This window comes from Dromiciops gliroides, chromosome 1 (genome assembly GCF_019393635.1).
Source record: "Dromiciops gliroides isolate mDroGli1 chromosome 1, mDroGli1.pri, whole genome shotgun sequence".
Classification (NCBI taxonomy): Eukaryota; Metazoa; Chordata; class Mammalia; order Microbiotheria; family Microbiotheriidae; genus Dromiciops; species Dromiciops gliroides.
The window spans coordinates 62,234,169-62,249,668 of NC_057861.1; the positions used below are offsets into that span (position 1 = coordinate 62,234,169).

The following is a 15,500-nucleotide window of genomic DNA, read 5'->3' on the forward strand; positions in this document are numbered from 1 at the left end:
AAAACAGTCCTGGCTCCCAGGAGTTAGTGATACTCCCCTGGATGCCAGGCATGAGGTCAGGACACCCACTGCCATTTTTATCTCCCTTGCCTACCCACTCTCCCTGGCACTTGGATTCAACCCGGGCCTTGGGCAAAGAATTCTCAGACCCAAATTTGTCTTTGGCCCTGGAGTTTTCAGAGGAGGAGCCTACTACCTGAACTTTTACTTGCTGGAAGTTTTCCCGGTCCAGGTGCTGTTCTTCTCACCCCTGGCCCTGGACTGTTATGTACACAGATTGATGGGGTGGCCTTGGATGGGTAGGGCATGGATGACCCTTCCTGGCTCTGAGGTCCATCTTGTTATCTGAAGCAGAGCTAAGATTTTGGTTCTTAGGGAAGTATGTCTAGTCTCATTCCATCAAATTCCTTCCCCAGCCAGCCAGCTGTTCACCCAGCAGGTTCACCCCAATTGGTTCCTTACTAGGAGGAAAGGGGTCCAAAGGCAACTGAATCTGATCCTGGAATCTGTGGAGCTGTTCTCTTAGTGAGCTTTCTTAGTTCCTATAGATCTCTTCATTGCTAACTGTCTTTCTGAGCATTTGACCAAGTAGGTGGCTGAGGAGGAAGGAGGAAAACAAATGTATTTACCTGACAGATCTCTTCCATACCTTATTGGGATTCCAAATCTCACCCAATTCCCAACCTAATTTCACCTGTCAAAGGGGTGAGCAGGCTATCCTCTCATGCTCCCAATATTCTTACTCCCAACCTTCCCTAATTCCTTGCTCTTTCCCTTTTGCAGGATCTAGAGCAGGTCCCCATACCAAAAAAAGAAAGGAAAAAAGGGGAAAAAAAGAGACCCTCATGTCTGGAGAGTACTTTCAATTCCCCAAAGAATTTTTAAGTTATCATTTCATTTGATTCCCACCATAACTTGAGAGTTTAAAAGAGATTACTCTGTTCATTTGACAGATGAGGAAACTGAGGCACAGAGTGTCTTGAGCATCTTGCCCAAGGATTCACAGTGAGTTGGTGGCAGAAGTGGGTCTAATAAAAACAAAAACTGTTCCCAAATTATTATAGTGCACTTTGGTTTATCGGATACTTCTATAACCCAGGTCTCCTTGCTCCTATATCTACTTCTTTCCATGAGTTGTTCTTATAGTTTCTGAGTAACTGGCCATTCCCATTTCCAACTCTTTCCCTCAATCCATCCCAGGCACATGTAGAGTGGGGGTGGGGTGGTAGGGATGATGGATAACAGGGAGATATGTTAAGGTGAGGAGGAGGACAGGAGAAGGACAGAAGGGAAGAGGAGCCAAGGAGAGAGGGGCCTTTGAGGAATAACTCAGGGCCAGGGCTCTAGAATAAGTCAGGGGTTGCTAGAAATGAAGGCTAAGTCTACTAGTGAAATGCTTCCCCCGAACAGAGAATTTGAATCTGGTGGTGGATAAATTCCAGACTGGGCAAGTTGAACTGGGAATTCAAAGGTAGAAGTCTCCTGGGTTGCCTTATTATTTTAGTTTATTTTATTTTTACCTCAGAGAAGTGGGTCCCATAGGATCTGCAAGGGGAATCAGACTTGAGTAAACCTAGCTCCTTGGAATGTGAAGACACAGCACCTCAGGGGATACCAGGAGGGGATCAAAGCCAAAACCTCTCTCTCAAAAGACACCAAAACCCCAAATACCAGGCAGCACTGCACCAAGGCAGGAGGACAGGCAATAAGGCGGTGGAAGGATGTGTTGCTCCCATTGGTGCCCTCTGCCCCAGGGAAGGACCACACTGATTAGGACCAGGAAAGGAAGAGAGCGGTACTTACAACACTGGGAGCTGGGGACTGGAAGAGGCTTGTCCTGTTCTTCTTGGAATGAATACTGAAGGGAGAGGATAGAATGGGAGAAGGAAGCTCAGGGGAAGGCAAAAGACTTTTGGTAGCCCCAAGTCAGAAATGTGGAACCCAGGTATCCCATCACCTCCCAAGCTTCAAGGAAGTGTGATCTTGCTTGCCCAACCACAGGTCTGTCCTATTCTACTCTCTTCCACCAAGAAAAAGAATCTGGATACCCAGTAGACTTGAGGAGCTGCTCACACAGTCTCCAGAGAGATCCATAGGTTAGGGCAAACAGAATCTGGGCACCATGCCCATGTCTACTCACATCATCCTGGTCCCTCATAGCATTCAACTGCTCCAGCTTCTTTGCCCAATACCGAGCCTCTTCCTCAGGGATGTCTGAAAGCCAAATCCACATCTGTCAGTTCAGCAGGAAGTCTTTTATCCCTGAACCTCCCACTGGCTTTGCCTCCACGGGATAGGGATTGAAGTATGGGAGAGAAAAACAGGTTGTCCCAAAACAATGGTTGGTGGGGTGGGATGCAAGAAGAGAGGGGAGAAAGATGAGGAGAAAGGAAGAGAAGAGAAAGGGGAGGAGAAAAGTGTGAGAGAAGAAGAAGGCTGTTTCACCTACAGGTGCTCTTAGTGATGGATGGCTGAGGGAAGAGGCAATTCATCATTAGGAGAAGCTCATCATTAGCATTAATTAGGCAGCAGCATGGCAGCAAATTCAGTTCCTGGAAGGTGTGAGCAAGAGAGGCTTGAAGCATCCCTTGGGTCTTTTCTCTTCTGTTCTCTTCTCTCCTCTTCCTCTTCTCTCTGTCTCTGTCTGTCTGTCTCTCTTCCCCCTTTCCTCTTCCCCCACCTCCAAAGTAGGTCCTCTCTACAAAAGTCTCCCTCTGCTCACTCATTATGGTACTGAAGTGAACTAAGAATCAAAGAGTTTGCCAGAAGAGTATAAGTTCTGGCAGATCCTGCTAAACTGGAAAGACGAGTACGGTCCCAGCAACAAGCTATCCTATCCAAGGATTAGCCCAGATTAGTACTGAGACACATCACCAATATGTTGGTTATGAGATGATGAAGTCTTTGGCTATGGCAATACATTTGAACAGATAAAAATATAAAATGGCCTTTGGTTCTCATTCTACAATTATGGGAGTAGAGTGGTTGAGGGTGCTAAAAATCTTACTATTTTTAGGCTGTCTAAAAATATCAGTTTAAACACAGACCAGTGACCAGTGAGTTGACCCACTCCTGGAGGAACTGAACCACATTCACATTTATATTCTTTATACGAAATCAGAAGACATCAAGGAATTGCCTCTAAGTAGAAGTCTGGCTCTCAGATTCCCCTCAGTGACTAGTGGAGTTGGTTCCATAATGCATCCATGGACAAGAAAGATCTCTTCATGATCACCTCAAGTTGCAGGGCTTATGATGAACACAGGCAAAGAGGCCAACATGAAGACAGCTGTACCAATTATAACGGTCCCACCTCACCTATTAAATTAATTTGTCTCTAAGTTCTCTTCCAATAATAGATATCTATAATCTCGTGTTCTTAGAATCTTACCAAAATGGAAAAAAAAGATATTGGATCCAATTATCATTATTTCCTAGAAAAGTTTAACAAATATAAAACAGTCACCACAACTAGGAGGCCAAAAGAACCCAGAAAGCAATTCATCTAGCAAACATTGATTTCTGCCAACCAGAGAGGTATAAAAAGCAAAGGCCACACCACTTTAGAGTACAACACTTGTTCATTTGCAAAATATCACAGAAAAGGAGGATGGAAGATTTTTCACAGTATCGCCTTACAGAAGAGTGAAAAGTAGTGAATGGGAAAACAAAGCTCTAAATAATTGGTGTAGGATCTCCAACAAAGCCCTGTAATCTTGACAATATTTATAGCTGAAATGGGAAAGTCAACAATAGATATGAAATATAACACTTGCCGGCATTTCTATATGATTTATTTTCATCATAAATAACAGTAGAATCACCATATATAGCCTCTACCACATCAGTACTCAGTGTGGAAGTGAAATTGGCACTTAAGAAGCTGAGAACAGCTTTACCTAACCAAATGCACAAGAAGTCCATATGGAGGTGATATTTTTAAAGGCATGAAAGAATCAATTTTGAAGATAGAGCAAAGGGGAATGAAAAATAATATAACATGGACAGCATTATTACTAAATAGAAGTTGATTGAAAAGATATAAGCAACTGTTAATCAACACTTTCTTTCCCATCTAATAAAAGCTTTATAAGAATGGTCTAGATAGGTGTTGAGGATATACTGGATGAAAATATGAAAAGGGAAGAATAGATTTCTGCAATCAAATTTCTATATCATAGCAGATCTACATAGCCACACAAGGAAAGTATTTTTGTTGTTGTTGTTGTTGTTTTTGTTCAGTTGTGTCTGACTCTTCATGACTCCATTTGGGGTTTTCCTGGCAAAGATACTGGAGTAGTTTGCCACTTCCTTCTTCTGTTTATTTGACAGATGAGGAAACTGAGGCAAACCGGGTTATGCCAAGGTTACACAGCTAGTAAGTGTCTGAGGATGGCTTTGAACTCAGGAAGATGAGTGTTCCTGACTCCAGGCCCAGCATTCTATTCACTGCTCCACCTAACTGCCCAATGAAAGGTGTAGAAAATACAAAATCCCATCATGTTTATTGTTTATTGATTACCCCCCAAAGAATAAATAAATAAAAGCACTTGACTCAGTAGAAGAAAATGCACCCTTAAAGGTTCTCCTCAACAAAGTATTCCCCATGCATGTGTTAAGATTGTATAGGATTGGAGGCAGCTCGGTGGCACAGTGGATAAAACACCAGCCCTGGATTCAGGAGGACCTGAGTTCAAACCCGGCCTCAGACACTTGACACTTACCAGCTGTGTGACCCTGGGCAAGTCACTTAACCCTCGTTGCCCCTCACAAAAAAACAAAAACAAACAGATTGTATAGGATTCCATGACAGATGTCATTACAGAGATAACTTTATTAAATGATTCTCTGAATATCAGTAGGTACTTAATAAGTGTTTGTTGAATTATAATAACTCACATTTATATAGTACTATAAGATTTTTCAAAGTGCCTTTTTCATAAATAACCCTGTTAGTAGATTTGGAAAGAATTATCATTCCTATTTTATAGATGAGGAAACTATGGCTCTTTGTAATTAAGTGACTTGCCCTGGGCAAACAGAAAGCAAATGTCTAAGGTGGGATTTAGACCCAGGTTTCCTGGCTTCTGATCTCGAATTCTTTCCATTATGCCAAATCCCCCAGAATTCAACTGTGAAGCAAGTGAGGCACAAAACAGGGAGACATATACTTGACAAATGTGTTTGGTGATGTCACCAAGGACGTCCTTTGTAAGCCAAATGGAAGAAGGATTCCCAATGGATTGCAAGGATTTCCAGGTATTCCTCTTTTTATATTGGGCTAATAGCATCAAGGTCAGTATATTTAAGGACCTCCTAAAGTGATTGCCATGGGCCATCAGAAGAGACAAGACTAGCCTATCTCCACACAAAATGCTTCCATGGGCCATCAGAAGAGACAAAACTAGCCTATCTCCACACAAAATGCTAAGTGGATAAAGAATGCATGTTACCTCCAGAAAAAGGACTATGGAGTGTGAATGCGGACCAAAGCGTACAATTTTCACTTTATTTGTTATTATTTTGTTTCTTCTTTCTTGTGGTTTTCCCCTTTTGTTCTGATTCTTCTTTCACAATGTGACTAATGTAGAAATTTGTTTAACATGATTGTACATGTATAACCTATATCAGACTGCTTTCTGTCTTAGGGAGAGGGGAGAAAAATTTGGAATTCAAAATCTTACAAAAACGAATTTTGAAAACTCTCTTTACATGTAACTGGGAAACATAAAATATTATTTTTTTAACAATTTAAAAATTATTTATTAATAGCACAAAAACCTTTCTTCTAACTAAATGATCAATACCAATATTTTTAGTGAGTGATATTTTTTTTAATTTTACATATAAGGTATTTTATTTTTTCTGTTACATGTAAAGATAGTTCTCAACTTTTGTTTATACAAGCTTTACAAAAATATTATTTTTTAAAGTAATAAACATTTTTATTTATAGTTTTGGGTTCCAATTTTTATCCCTCCTTCCTTCTCTCCTCCCTGCCCCAGGCAGTAAGCAATCAGATATAGATTATACATGTATGATTATGTAAAATATGACCATATTAGTCATTTTGTATAAGAAAACTTGAATAAAAGAAAAAATGAAAGAAAGTGAAAAATAGTATGTTTCAATATTAGCTTTTTCCTTGGAGGTAGAAAAATAAAATACTATTAAGGAAAAATATATCTATATATGCGTGTGTATAGATAGATGGATGGACAGACAGACAGACAGACAAAACAGACAGATAGATAGAAAAGAATGCATGTTACCCAGATGATGAAAAGCAGTTGGATGGGCAGCCCATTGAGTTAGTCCATCAATACATATACCTGGGATAGGCACAGCAGATGGACAATAAATTGGATAGAAAATCAGAGCAGGCTAGATAGCATTTTGAAAGCTGTTCATTGCTTTCAGTGATCCTAGGCTGCTTACTGCTACAAAAGTCCATCCTTTTTTTTTGGCAGGGCAATGAGGGTAAAGTGACTTGCCCAGGGTCACGCAGCTGATAAGTGTCAAGTGTCTGAGGCTGGATTTGAACTCAGGTCCTCCTGAATCTGGGGCCGGTGCTTTATCCACTGTACCACCTAGCTGCCCTGAAAGTCCATCCTTTTAAACATCAACAGTCTACCCATAATGCTATATGGTTTCAAATAATAAATTATCAATATTTCAAAATTGCCAGTCACTCAAAGGGCAACAGAAAGTGCAAAGTGCACTCTGCAGACTGCAGATAAGACTGCAGTCTCTTACCAAGATTTAAGACAAGGCAAGCTTCTTGTGGGGCAGCTGGGTAGGTGGTACAGTGGATAGAGTGCCGGACTTGGAGTCAGGGAAACTCATCTTCATGAGTTCAACTCTGGTCTCAGACACTTACTAGCTGTGTAACCCTGGGCAAGTCATTTCATCCTGTTTGTCTCAGCTCCTCACCTGCAATGAGGCAGAGAAGAAATGACAAACTACAGTATCTTTGCCAAGAAAACCCCAAATAGGTTCATAAACAGTCAGACACAACTGAAATGGTTCAAAAATAACAAATTGTTTTGACCATCTCAGTATGTTGTTGGGGCTTATTGAGCTTAGAATCTATTTGAAAGTCCTTGTTGTTATCCTTAGCATTAATGAACAGTCTTAGCTCCTTCTGAGATTTAGTGTGGCTAACACTATCCTTAAAGGACCATGACATGCTTTTGTACTCTTTATTACTTGCCCTTGATTTCTTCTTCAGGTGTCTTTTAAATCCGAGTTGGAAGATGGACTTTCATTGTAGTCACAGTGGTCTCAAAGAAGCTCACTCTTTTCTTCTTTATTAGAATCATTTGCCTTTATATGATCAGAATTTCTTCTTGAAAAAAATCTCATCACTCTTGAGATGACTTCCCCTGTAGAATCTGACAATACTGCCAATCCCTTTTCTGAATTCTGCAATCTGTCCTCCCAAACATAGGAAACCTATCAGACAATGCCCTCCTTCATCTATCACAAATTCTAACATCCCCCCAAGTTCTAATTTGGCTTTTAGGTGCTTCTTAGTGGTCAGAATCAGGTCCATATACCTGTTTTCAGCTGTTCAGCTTTTAGCAGAAAACTTTAGCCCATGGTCATATAGTTGAAGTCGCTCATCACAGTTATATAACTCCTTGTGATCTGCTTCTAGAAATCATCATCCATTTCTTCCTTCTGGCAAAGCGGTCTGTAAAATGCTCATTATAATATCATGTCTGTTCTCTGTCCACTGATCCTCAACCAAATGCCATCCTAAATTATACTTTCTGAATTTTGGTTCATGGATGTCCACCTCACAGTGTATTTTCTTGTATAAAATGCTAGACATCAGTCAGATTCTATCAAGTCTCAGAGTGAAGGAAAAGAGGATAGAGTAGGGCTTGGGGAAAACTCTGATGACTTTCCTTTGACTGGTAGGTTCTAAGTTCTGCCTCCAGCACTTACCCAAGGGCAGTTCGAAGCGGGTATCCAGGAGAATTCGATGGAAGGTGGGGTCCTTGGTACCACAGATCTCATTGTCTGTCATGATTACTTGAGAGTCCAGGGTGAGCCATTCTCCAGGACCCTCCTGAGGAAGGGAACCCCCATCAGATCCAGAAGTGGTCAGAAGAAAAATCGGGTTAGGGGAGAGAAGAGAATGTTAAAAAGTGAAAACCAGTTCCAAAGAAAAATGTTCTTGCAGGCGGGGAGGAGTACCAGGTGACAGGTAACCTTGCACTCCCTCCTCAGCTAATGCTCATTCTAAGCCTTTTGGTACCCTTCCACTGTGAACTATTTCAGTCAGACCCTATCACTAAACATTCGAAATACAATATTATTCTAAGAAACGTCTGTTGGGGGTAGGGGTGGGGTGGGGTTAAAGGGGAAGTTACAGCAGCATTAGTGCTCTGGTTTAAAGTAATGCCCTTAGGATTGAGGCCAGGAAACAAAACAGGTGCTGTGTATCAGTCAAAGAACAAAAAACACCACACCCTTTGTGGTCTACCTTGGGGAAAGGAAAGAATTCCATAAGAAAGATGAGACAGGAACCACCCCAGTTCTAGGATATCTCCTTCAGGAAGCCTTGTTGGTGCACTCTGGGACTGCTGCAAAACCTGCTAACACCACCTTTGACCACTCCTTCATACTACTATCTTACTTCCTTCCCCCCCCCCCTTTTGAACATTTATTCATGTTCTAAAAGCAGTGCCAATCTCCCATCCCCTGTTTGTACCTCATTAGACTGGCGAATGGTCCGGAGGGGGATCCATACAGTGCCCACCATGGTGTCCCAGATGAGCCCTTTATTCCAAACTTCCACTGTCAGGCCAAGGTCCAGGCGATTAATTTCACTGGCAGACGAGGTAGAAGGAAAGGGAGAGAGCAATCATTCCTAGACCATAACCAGAAATTAGAACATAAGGTAGTAGGGGCAGCTAGGTGGCACAGTGGATAAAGCACCAGCCCTGGATTCAGGAGGACTTGAGTTCAAATCTGGCCTCAGACACTTGATACTTACTAGCTGTGTGACCCTGGGCAAGTCACTTAACTCTCATTGCCCTGACAAAAATATAAGGCAGTTAAGAAGTATAATGAATAAAGTGCCAGGGTTGGAGTCAGGTGGAGCTGAGTCCACATCCAGGCTCAACAGTGTGTCCCTGGGCAGGTCATTTATACTCTACCAACTTTGGTTACCTCAACTGTCAAGTAGAGTTACTAATAGCACTTACCATAGGCAGTTGGTGGCACAGTAGATAGAGTACTGGACCTGAAGTCAGGAAGAACTGGGTTCAAATCCAGCCTCAGACACTAACTAGCTGTGTGACTCTAGGCAAGTCATCTGCCTCTCTCAGTCTCAGTTTCTTCATCTGTACAATGGGGATAGTATCACCTACCTTAAAGGCTTGTGATGTGGACTATATGAGTTGATAAAGTGCTTTTTAAAATGTTATAAATGATAGTTATTATAATTATTGTTGCTAAGCTGACTTTTCATCCCCAACACAGGAAGAGGGAACTCAGAATCCCCACTCCCTCCTCCCAATAGTGGGAGATGAGGTCCTTCCAGGCTCCATCCCACAAACATGGTCATTTGTACCATTTGGATGAACCAAATACAATCTGCCCTTTAAATACATTCTAAGGATGTTCAGGCCTTTCCATTTGCACTGAAGCTGAAGTCTCTTCTATGTGTTATGTCTCCTCCCCACCCCCATTAAAAGAGGAGGTCCTTGGGAGCAAGGACTGCCTTGGTACTTAGCACATAGTAAGCACTATATAAATGCTTTCTCATTCAGTTAGTCATTTACTTAAATACTTGTTGAATTGAATGGAACTGAATTTGCTTACTCTGTTCCCTATGCCTGAAATCTTAATCTCTCTCTCTCTCTCTCTCTCTCTCTCTCTCTCTCTCTCTCTCTCTCTCTCTCTCTCTCTCTCTCCTTCCTCCTCTCCCCTCCCTCCTTCCCTCCCCCCTTCCCTCCCCTCCTCTGTACACAATAGGCCCTAAATAAATATTTCTGCCTTTGCTGTTGCACTTCATTCTGCCCTCCTCTCCCCCAAACTATAGCTACTTAGGGGCTTCCTCCAGCCAGCTTTCCTGTATCATAAGGAGCTATCTTTGGCCTTTCTTACTCCTCAGGTCCTGGACCCTGGACTCAAGCCAGATCTGTCCAGCATCCAGACAGCAAAAAAGGCTCACTGTGAGAGGCTCGTGGCATATTGGAAAGAGGGCTGGGCTAGGAGCCAAGAGACCTGGGTTTGAGTTCTGGTTCTGATGTTCCCTAGACTGGCAACCTTGGCCAAGTCACTTCTACTCCCAGAGCCTCAGTTTCATCCTAGTTCTCACATAGGAACTATGAGGAGAGTTTTGTAAATTGCAGAGGATTAAAAACTGGGGCCATGGTATTCATCTTATTCAACTGTAATTGACTTATTTTATAATAGCTAACATTCATATGATGCTTTAAGATTTGTAAAGCACTTTACCAAATATCACTTCATCTGATCGTCACAACCACCCTGAGAGGTAGGAGCTATTACTATCCCCATTTTACAAGTGAGGAAACTGAGGTAGGCAGAGGTTAAGGGTCACATGAGTGATTGAGGCCAAATTTGAACTCAGGTCTTCCTGACTCCAAGTCTTCCTGACTCTATCATCTGCACCACCAGACTGCTCAGTTGTATAACCTTCATCAAGTAAGCCATTCTGCCTGAGCCTCAGTTTCCTTCTGTAAACTGAGACAATTGGACTAGATGATCTCTAAAATTCCTTTCAGCTCCAAATCCCATGAATTTATGAATGTAGCAGTGCGACCTTGGGGAAGTCAACTGTGGAGCCTCATTTTCCTCATTTGTAAAATGGGAATAATAATACTTAAATTCCTTTTCTCTCTCACAAGGTTGTTGTAAGGGAAACACTATACCTTAACCCACTTTAGAAATCCAAGTTACTTATTGTTATTATTATTATTATTATTTTGGCTTCTCTCTTGGAAAGGGGATGTGCATTATTAGGGCATGTGATTCCACTGACTTATCAACTTGAGACTACAGAAAAGTAGTTGGGACTGAAATCCAAAGATAAACACCAATGCCAGAAATGAAAAGGAGAGAGAATTTATGCCCAGGGACCTCTGGGAATCACCTAGAGGAACTTGGAGGAAACAAACAGAAGAACAAGCCTGATTGAATTAAGAAGATGTGGGGCTGATTTTTCATGTCCCAAGCTTGCAATATCTGACTGACCAGTTCTAAACTCTTGATTTAGTTTGATATAGATTCTCACTTTAGAAGCTAGTAAAATAATAGGACTGGGAGCTAGAAGGGACCTTATAGGCGATCTAGTCCGACTCCATCTCCAGTTAGTAGGTAAGAAAACTAAAGCTTAGAGAAAGAAGGTGATTCGGTCAAAGGCACTTTAGCAAGTTAGAAGGACCCTTGTGGTGGTGGTGGTGGTGGGGAACCCAAAACCCCAACCAAGTCTCATCTTGCATGAAATGAGGTAGGGAAAGAAAGAAAATTGTCCACACCAAGACCAGGGATCTGGAGAAATCTGGTACCTTAACAACAAGGTGGGACAGATGGCTGTAGGAGGGAGGGACAAGAATAAACCTAGCAGCTCTGAGGAGCTATCTGTCTGGGAGTGGGGGGTGGGGACCTACACTATTGAGTCTGGTGAATGCTGGCTTAGCTTCTCACTTGGCAGATTTTTTTACAGACTGAAAAATTGAGGCTTAAGTAGCTGAATAATGTGGCACAGTGAAAAGAGCAATGGGTCTAAAGTCAGAGGACCCAAGTGTGAGTCCCCTTTCTACCAGGGAGTCTCTCTCTTGGTGACCTTGGGCAAGTCATTTCCCCTAATGTGAATATCAGCTTGCCACCTGTGAAATGGAGATGAGAATCCCCTCCTCAGGGGCCTTTGAGGTCCAAATGAAAGGATGGATAGGGAAAAACTTTGTAAACTGAAAATGGTCTGTAAAGTACTATGTACATATGAGTAATTATTATTGTCATTCAATCTTGTGCTCTGAGTCAGCTTCCGCAGCCTTTCACAGCTGCTGGCCCTGAATAGATAGGCAAGGGTGACTGCAGGGGTGCCACGGATACTCACAACATGAAATCCTGCTCCCAGCATGGCAGGTTCCCCCGCACCGCAATGGTGGTGCTCTTAACATTCTGCACCTTCAGGGTCACATAGGTATTGAATTTTTCTGGGGAAAGAGACAGTAGGCAGAGTGAAAAAGTTGTTGGGGTTGGGCCCACTGGGCTTCCTAACCCTAACCCTTAGTGGCTCCAATTTATCAACATGAATACCTCCCTAAACCACCTCCAGACCAACCCAAAACAGACTTTGGGGGTATGAAGAGTATTAGGAACCCAGACAACCTTCATGCCCATGCCCTCTAAACCTTGTAAACAATCTCAGTTCAATTAATAGGAGCAGAGTCTATTGCCCAAGGGTCTGGCCCCTTGTAGAATCATAGCTTCAGAGTTGGGCACTTGGTCCTACCTGCATCTGAGTAAGAATCCCATCTACAAGATGGCAGAAGAGTAGTCAACCAGCCTCAACTTAAAAAGTTTTCCTCTCATATTGAACCAAAATCAGTCTCCCTGCAACTTTCTTCCACTGGTCCTAGATCTACCCTCTGTGAGGAAGAAGTACACATCTTCTCCTCAAGCCAACCCCTCCTCCTCAACCAAGACTTGCTGTGTCTCCTCCAATGAGATATTATTTTGTTACAAAGGATTTGGGGAGGGTTAGAGAAGAGATGAGCTGCCTCCCTTCTCCCATTCTACCTCCCATTCCTAAATATTCTCTTCCAAATGAGTGGTCATTCATATACATTTCCATTCCACTCCATCACAACAACAAAAAACAAGGGGGGGTCACTTACCTTGAGCACCATCAAACTTGGCTTTTTTGACTGTAGAAAGAGTCAGAGAGAGGGAGAGGCAAAGAGGGAGAGATGGGGAGAGGGAAAAACATGGAGATGAAATGACAGAGAGAAATAGAGATGAAAAGTAGGAGGGAAAAATGAGGAGAGGGGGTAAGAAGAGGAAGAGATGGGAGAGATAAGAAGAGATAAAAACCAGATAAATGTGAGAGAAAGGGATGGGAGCAAGAGAAGAGGTGAAAGAGAAAGGGAGTGATGAGAAGAAGTAGAATGAGATGAAATGAGATAGGAAGGGGATATGGAAAAGGAAATGAGAAGGGGAGATGAGGAGGAGAGAGGGGAAAGGGAAAGAGGGGGGACAGTGGTAGTGTTATTGAAAAGACAGATAAATATAAGCTGAAAGCAGGAGTGATAAGGAAAAAGTAGACCCTCAACCCTGGGCCCAGATGCCCCCTCCCACCACCTCTCATGCCCCACCCTTATTTTTCCCTCTTGCAAAGAACTTGTTCAGCCACCCTTTCTCTGAGATCTGGACAGACTTGAAACAGAACAAGACAAGAAAGAATTAAGATAGAGACATCTTCTGATCCCTAGGCCTGAGAGAACAGAAAATGCATGTGGGTATGCAAAAGATACATGATGAAGGGTACAGGGTGCTGGTAAAAATGTCAATAATCTAAGAGAAGGACAATTTGACCCATTTTTTCCCTTTTATTCAGTGAAGCTTCCTGCCAATGAAGTTTACCAAAGCACTGTCACTGACAGAAATAGCTCCAACATTTATCCTTTTTCTCAGAGTGGTGAGTTGTCTTGGGGAAGGGAAAAGGAGAGTCATTGGTGTTCTTGTCCTACTCTCCTCTGAACCTTTAGTCCTAGGGACTTGGCCAGAGTATCCTTTTCTGATAGTTATATCCTAGCAAAAGCAGGCTTCCTATTCCTTCACTCTACTTCCTATTCCTACTCTTCAAGTCTTTCCCATCAGTGGCTGGAGAATGGAGTTTAATAAGGGGCCTGACTGGGCTAATGCAATCATTCCTGGAAAGTATCCAGGCCCTTCTAGGGGCTCCCTTCTCGCTGCCAGGAACAGTGTTACGGAGGGGAAAGCGGATGTATTTTTTGAAGACATTAAAGCTAGGAAGCCACACAGAGAAGATGTGAGCAAAGAGAAAAGGTTGGGGGATGGAAGGAAGAGGCCAGAAGGACTTCATAAAATCAAGCTCCTGGAGTGAGACTTTGGTTAGAGTTAAACCTCAGCTAGGCTTATTGAGGACAGCCCTTTGTCCCTGGGAAGTCATGATTTAACTTGTCTTTCACAGTAGGGGAGGTAGAGAGGGATCTTTTCTAATATCCCAAATTCTCATGAAAGTAGACTACAAAGGAGAGAGAAAAGGAGACAGGAGAGGGGAGAGACATGGTTACAGGAAATGCAAGAAACAGAAGAAATATGATGAACAGATAGGAAAAGAGAGACACTGGGGCAAAGAGGAATAGAGGAAGACAGGAAATGCAACCGGTGGCTGGAGAGAGAGATAAGTAGATGCAAGCTGGAGTGGTAAAGACTACAGAAGGAAACAGGTGGGTGGTGGGAAGAAGAGGGAGAGAGGTGTGAGGAAAGAAAGATGAAAGGGAGAGAGGAGGAAACCAGAAGCTCCAGAGAGAAGAACACGGTAGGGCAAAGCAAACTGCTTTCAGCACTGAATGGGGGACAGCTCCTTAACCTTGCCTCTGCCGGCCTGTTGGGTGGTGGGAGGGGGCTGAAGACGAGTCAAAAACTGATTTAGGAAAAAGGACCTGGTTTCCCCTTGCATCCTCTTTCTAAGAGCCCAAGGGGGTTGGCAACCCAGAATAGGGTCCAACACCGGAGGCCTGCTCTGAGTCCAGGTCCAAGAAATGTAAATATGGTTCTGGCTCTGAGCACCACTGGCCCCCTGAACCCAGGGATAGTCTTCATTTTTATTAGGTACAGGGCTTGGGACTAGAAGTCACAAAACTGCCACTAATTCATTGTATGAGCCCATTTAAATAATATATTCTCTCTGGGCCTCATTTATAAAATGGAGATAAGCTAGTTCCTAGCATTTCCTGTTCTGCCTCCTTTTCTTTTTTCTTTTTCTTTAAAAATGCTACTTATTATGTGGCAGACAGGTGCTGGGCCTGAAATCAGGAAGATCTGAGTTCAAATCCTGCCTCAGACACTAGTGATATAATCCTGGGCAAATCACTTAACCTCTGTTTGCCCCAGTTTCCTCAATTGTAAAATAGGGGGAGTAATAACATGTACTCCCAGGGTTGTTGTGAAGACCAAATGAAATAATATTTGCAAAGTGCTTAGCTGTTACATAGTAGATGTTTAATAAATCATTGTTTCCTTCCTTCTGTGGGATGGCTTTCTAGGAGCAGGAGGAGAAGGGATACTGCGAGTAATTTTGGTGATATAATAAAAGATATCATCAAGAATTTATTTTAAAATGTATGGTGAGGTGCTATGGAGACAAGAAAATGTTGTTCACTTGTGGCACTCTTTTAGCATCATCAATTATACAACAAATTCAATGTGACAAACATTTACTAAGTGCCTAGCATATTCAAGACGCTTTGTTTGGTGCTAAAGATACA

General features: G+C 42.6%; 1 protein-coding gene across 8 annotated transcripts in view; it reads right to left on the minus strand.

Moving 5' to 3' along the window:
- The window catches only part of UNC13A (unc-13 homolog A), a 96,766-nt gene that overhangs the window by 66,622 nt on the left and 14,644 nt on the right, over positions 1–15,500 (minus strand). For all 8 annotated transcript variants that reach the window (XM_044003432.1, XM_044003452.1, XM_044003445.1 and 5 more), the window contains exons 2-7: positions 12,885–12,914; positions 12,101–12,200; positions 8,723–8,840; positions 7,954–8,077; positions 2,141–2,214; positions 1,804–1,858 (exon numbers count right to left, since the gene is read on the minus strand). In XM_044003432.1, the coding sequence (XP_043859367.1) occupies positions 1,804–1,858; positions 2,141–2,214; positions 7,954–8,077; positions 8,723–8,840; positions 12,101–12,200; positions 12,885–12,914 (501 nt within the window). The remainder of the gene's footprint in view (positions 1–1,803; positions 1,859–2,140; positions 2,215–7,953; positions 8,078–8,722; positions 8,841–12,100; positions 12,201–12,884; positions 12,915–15,500) is intronic.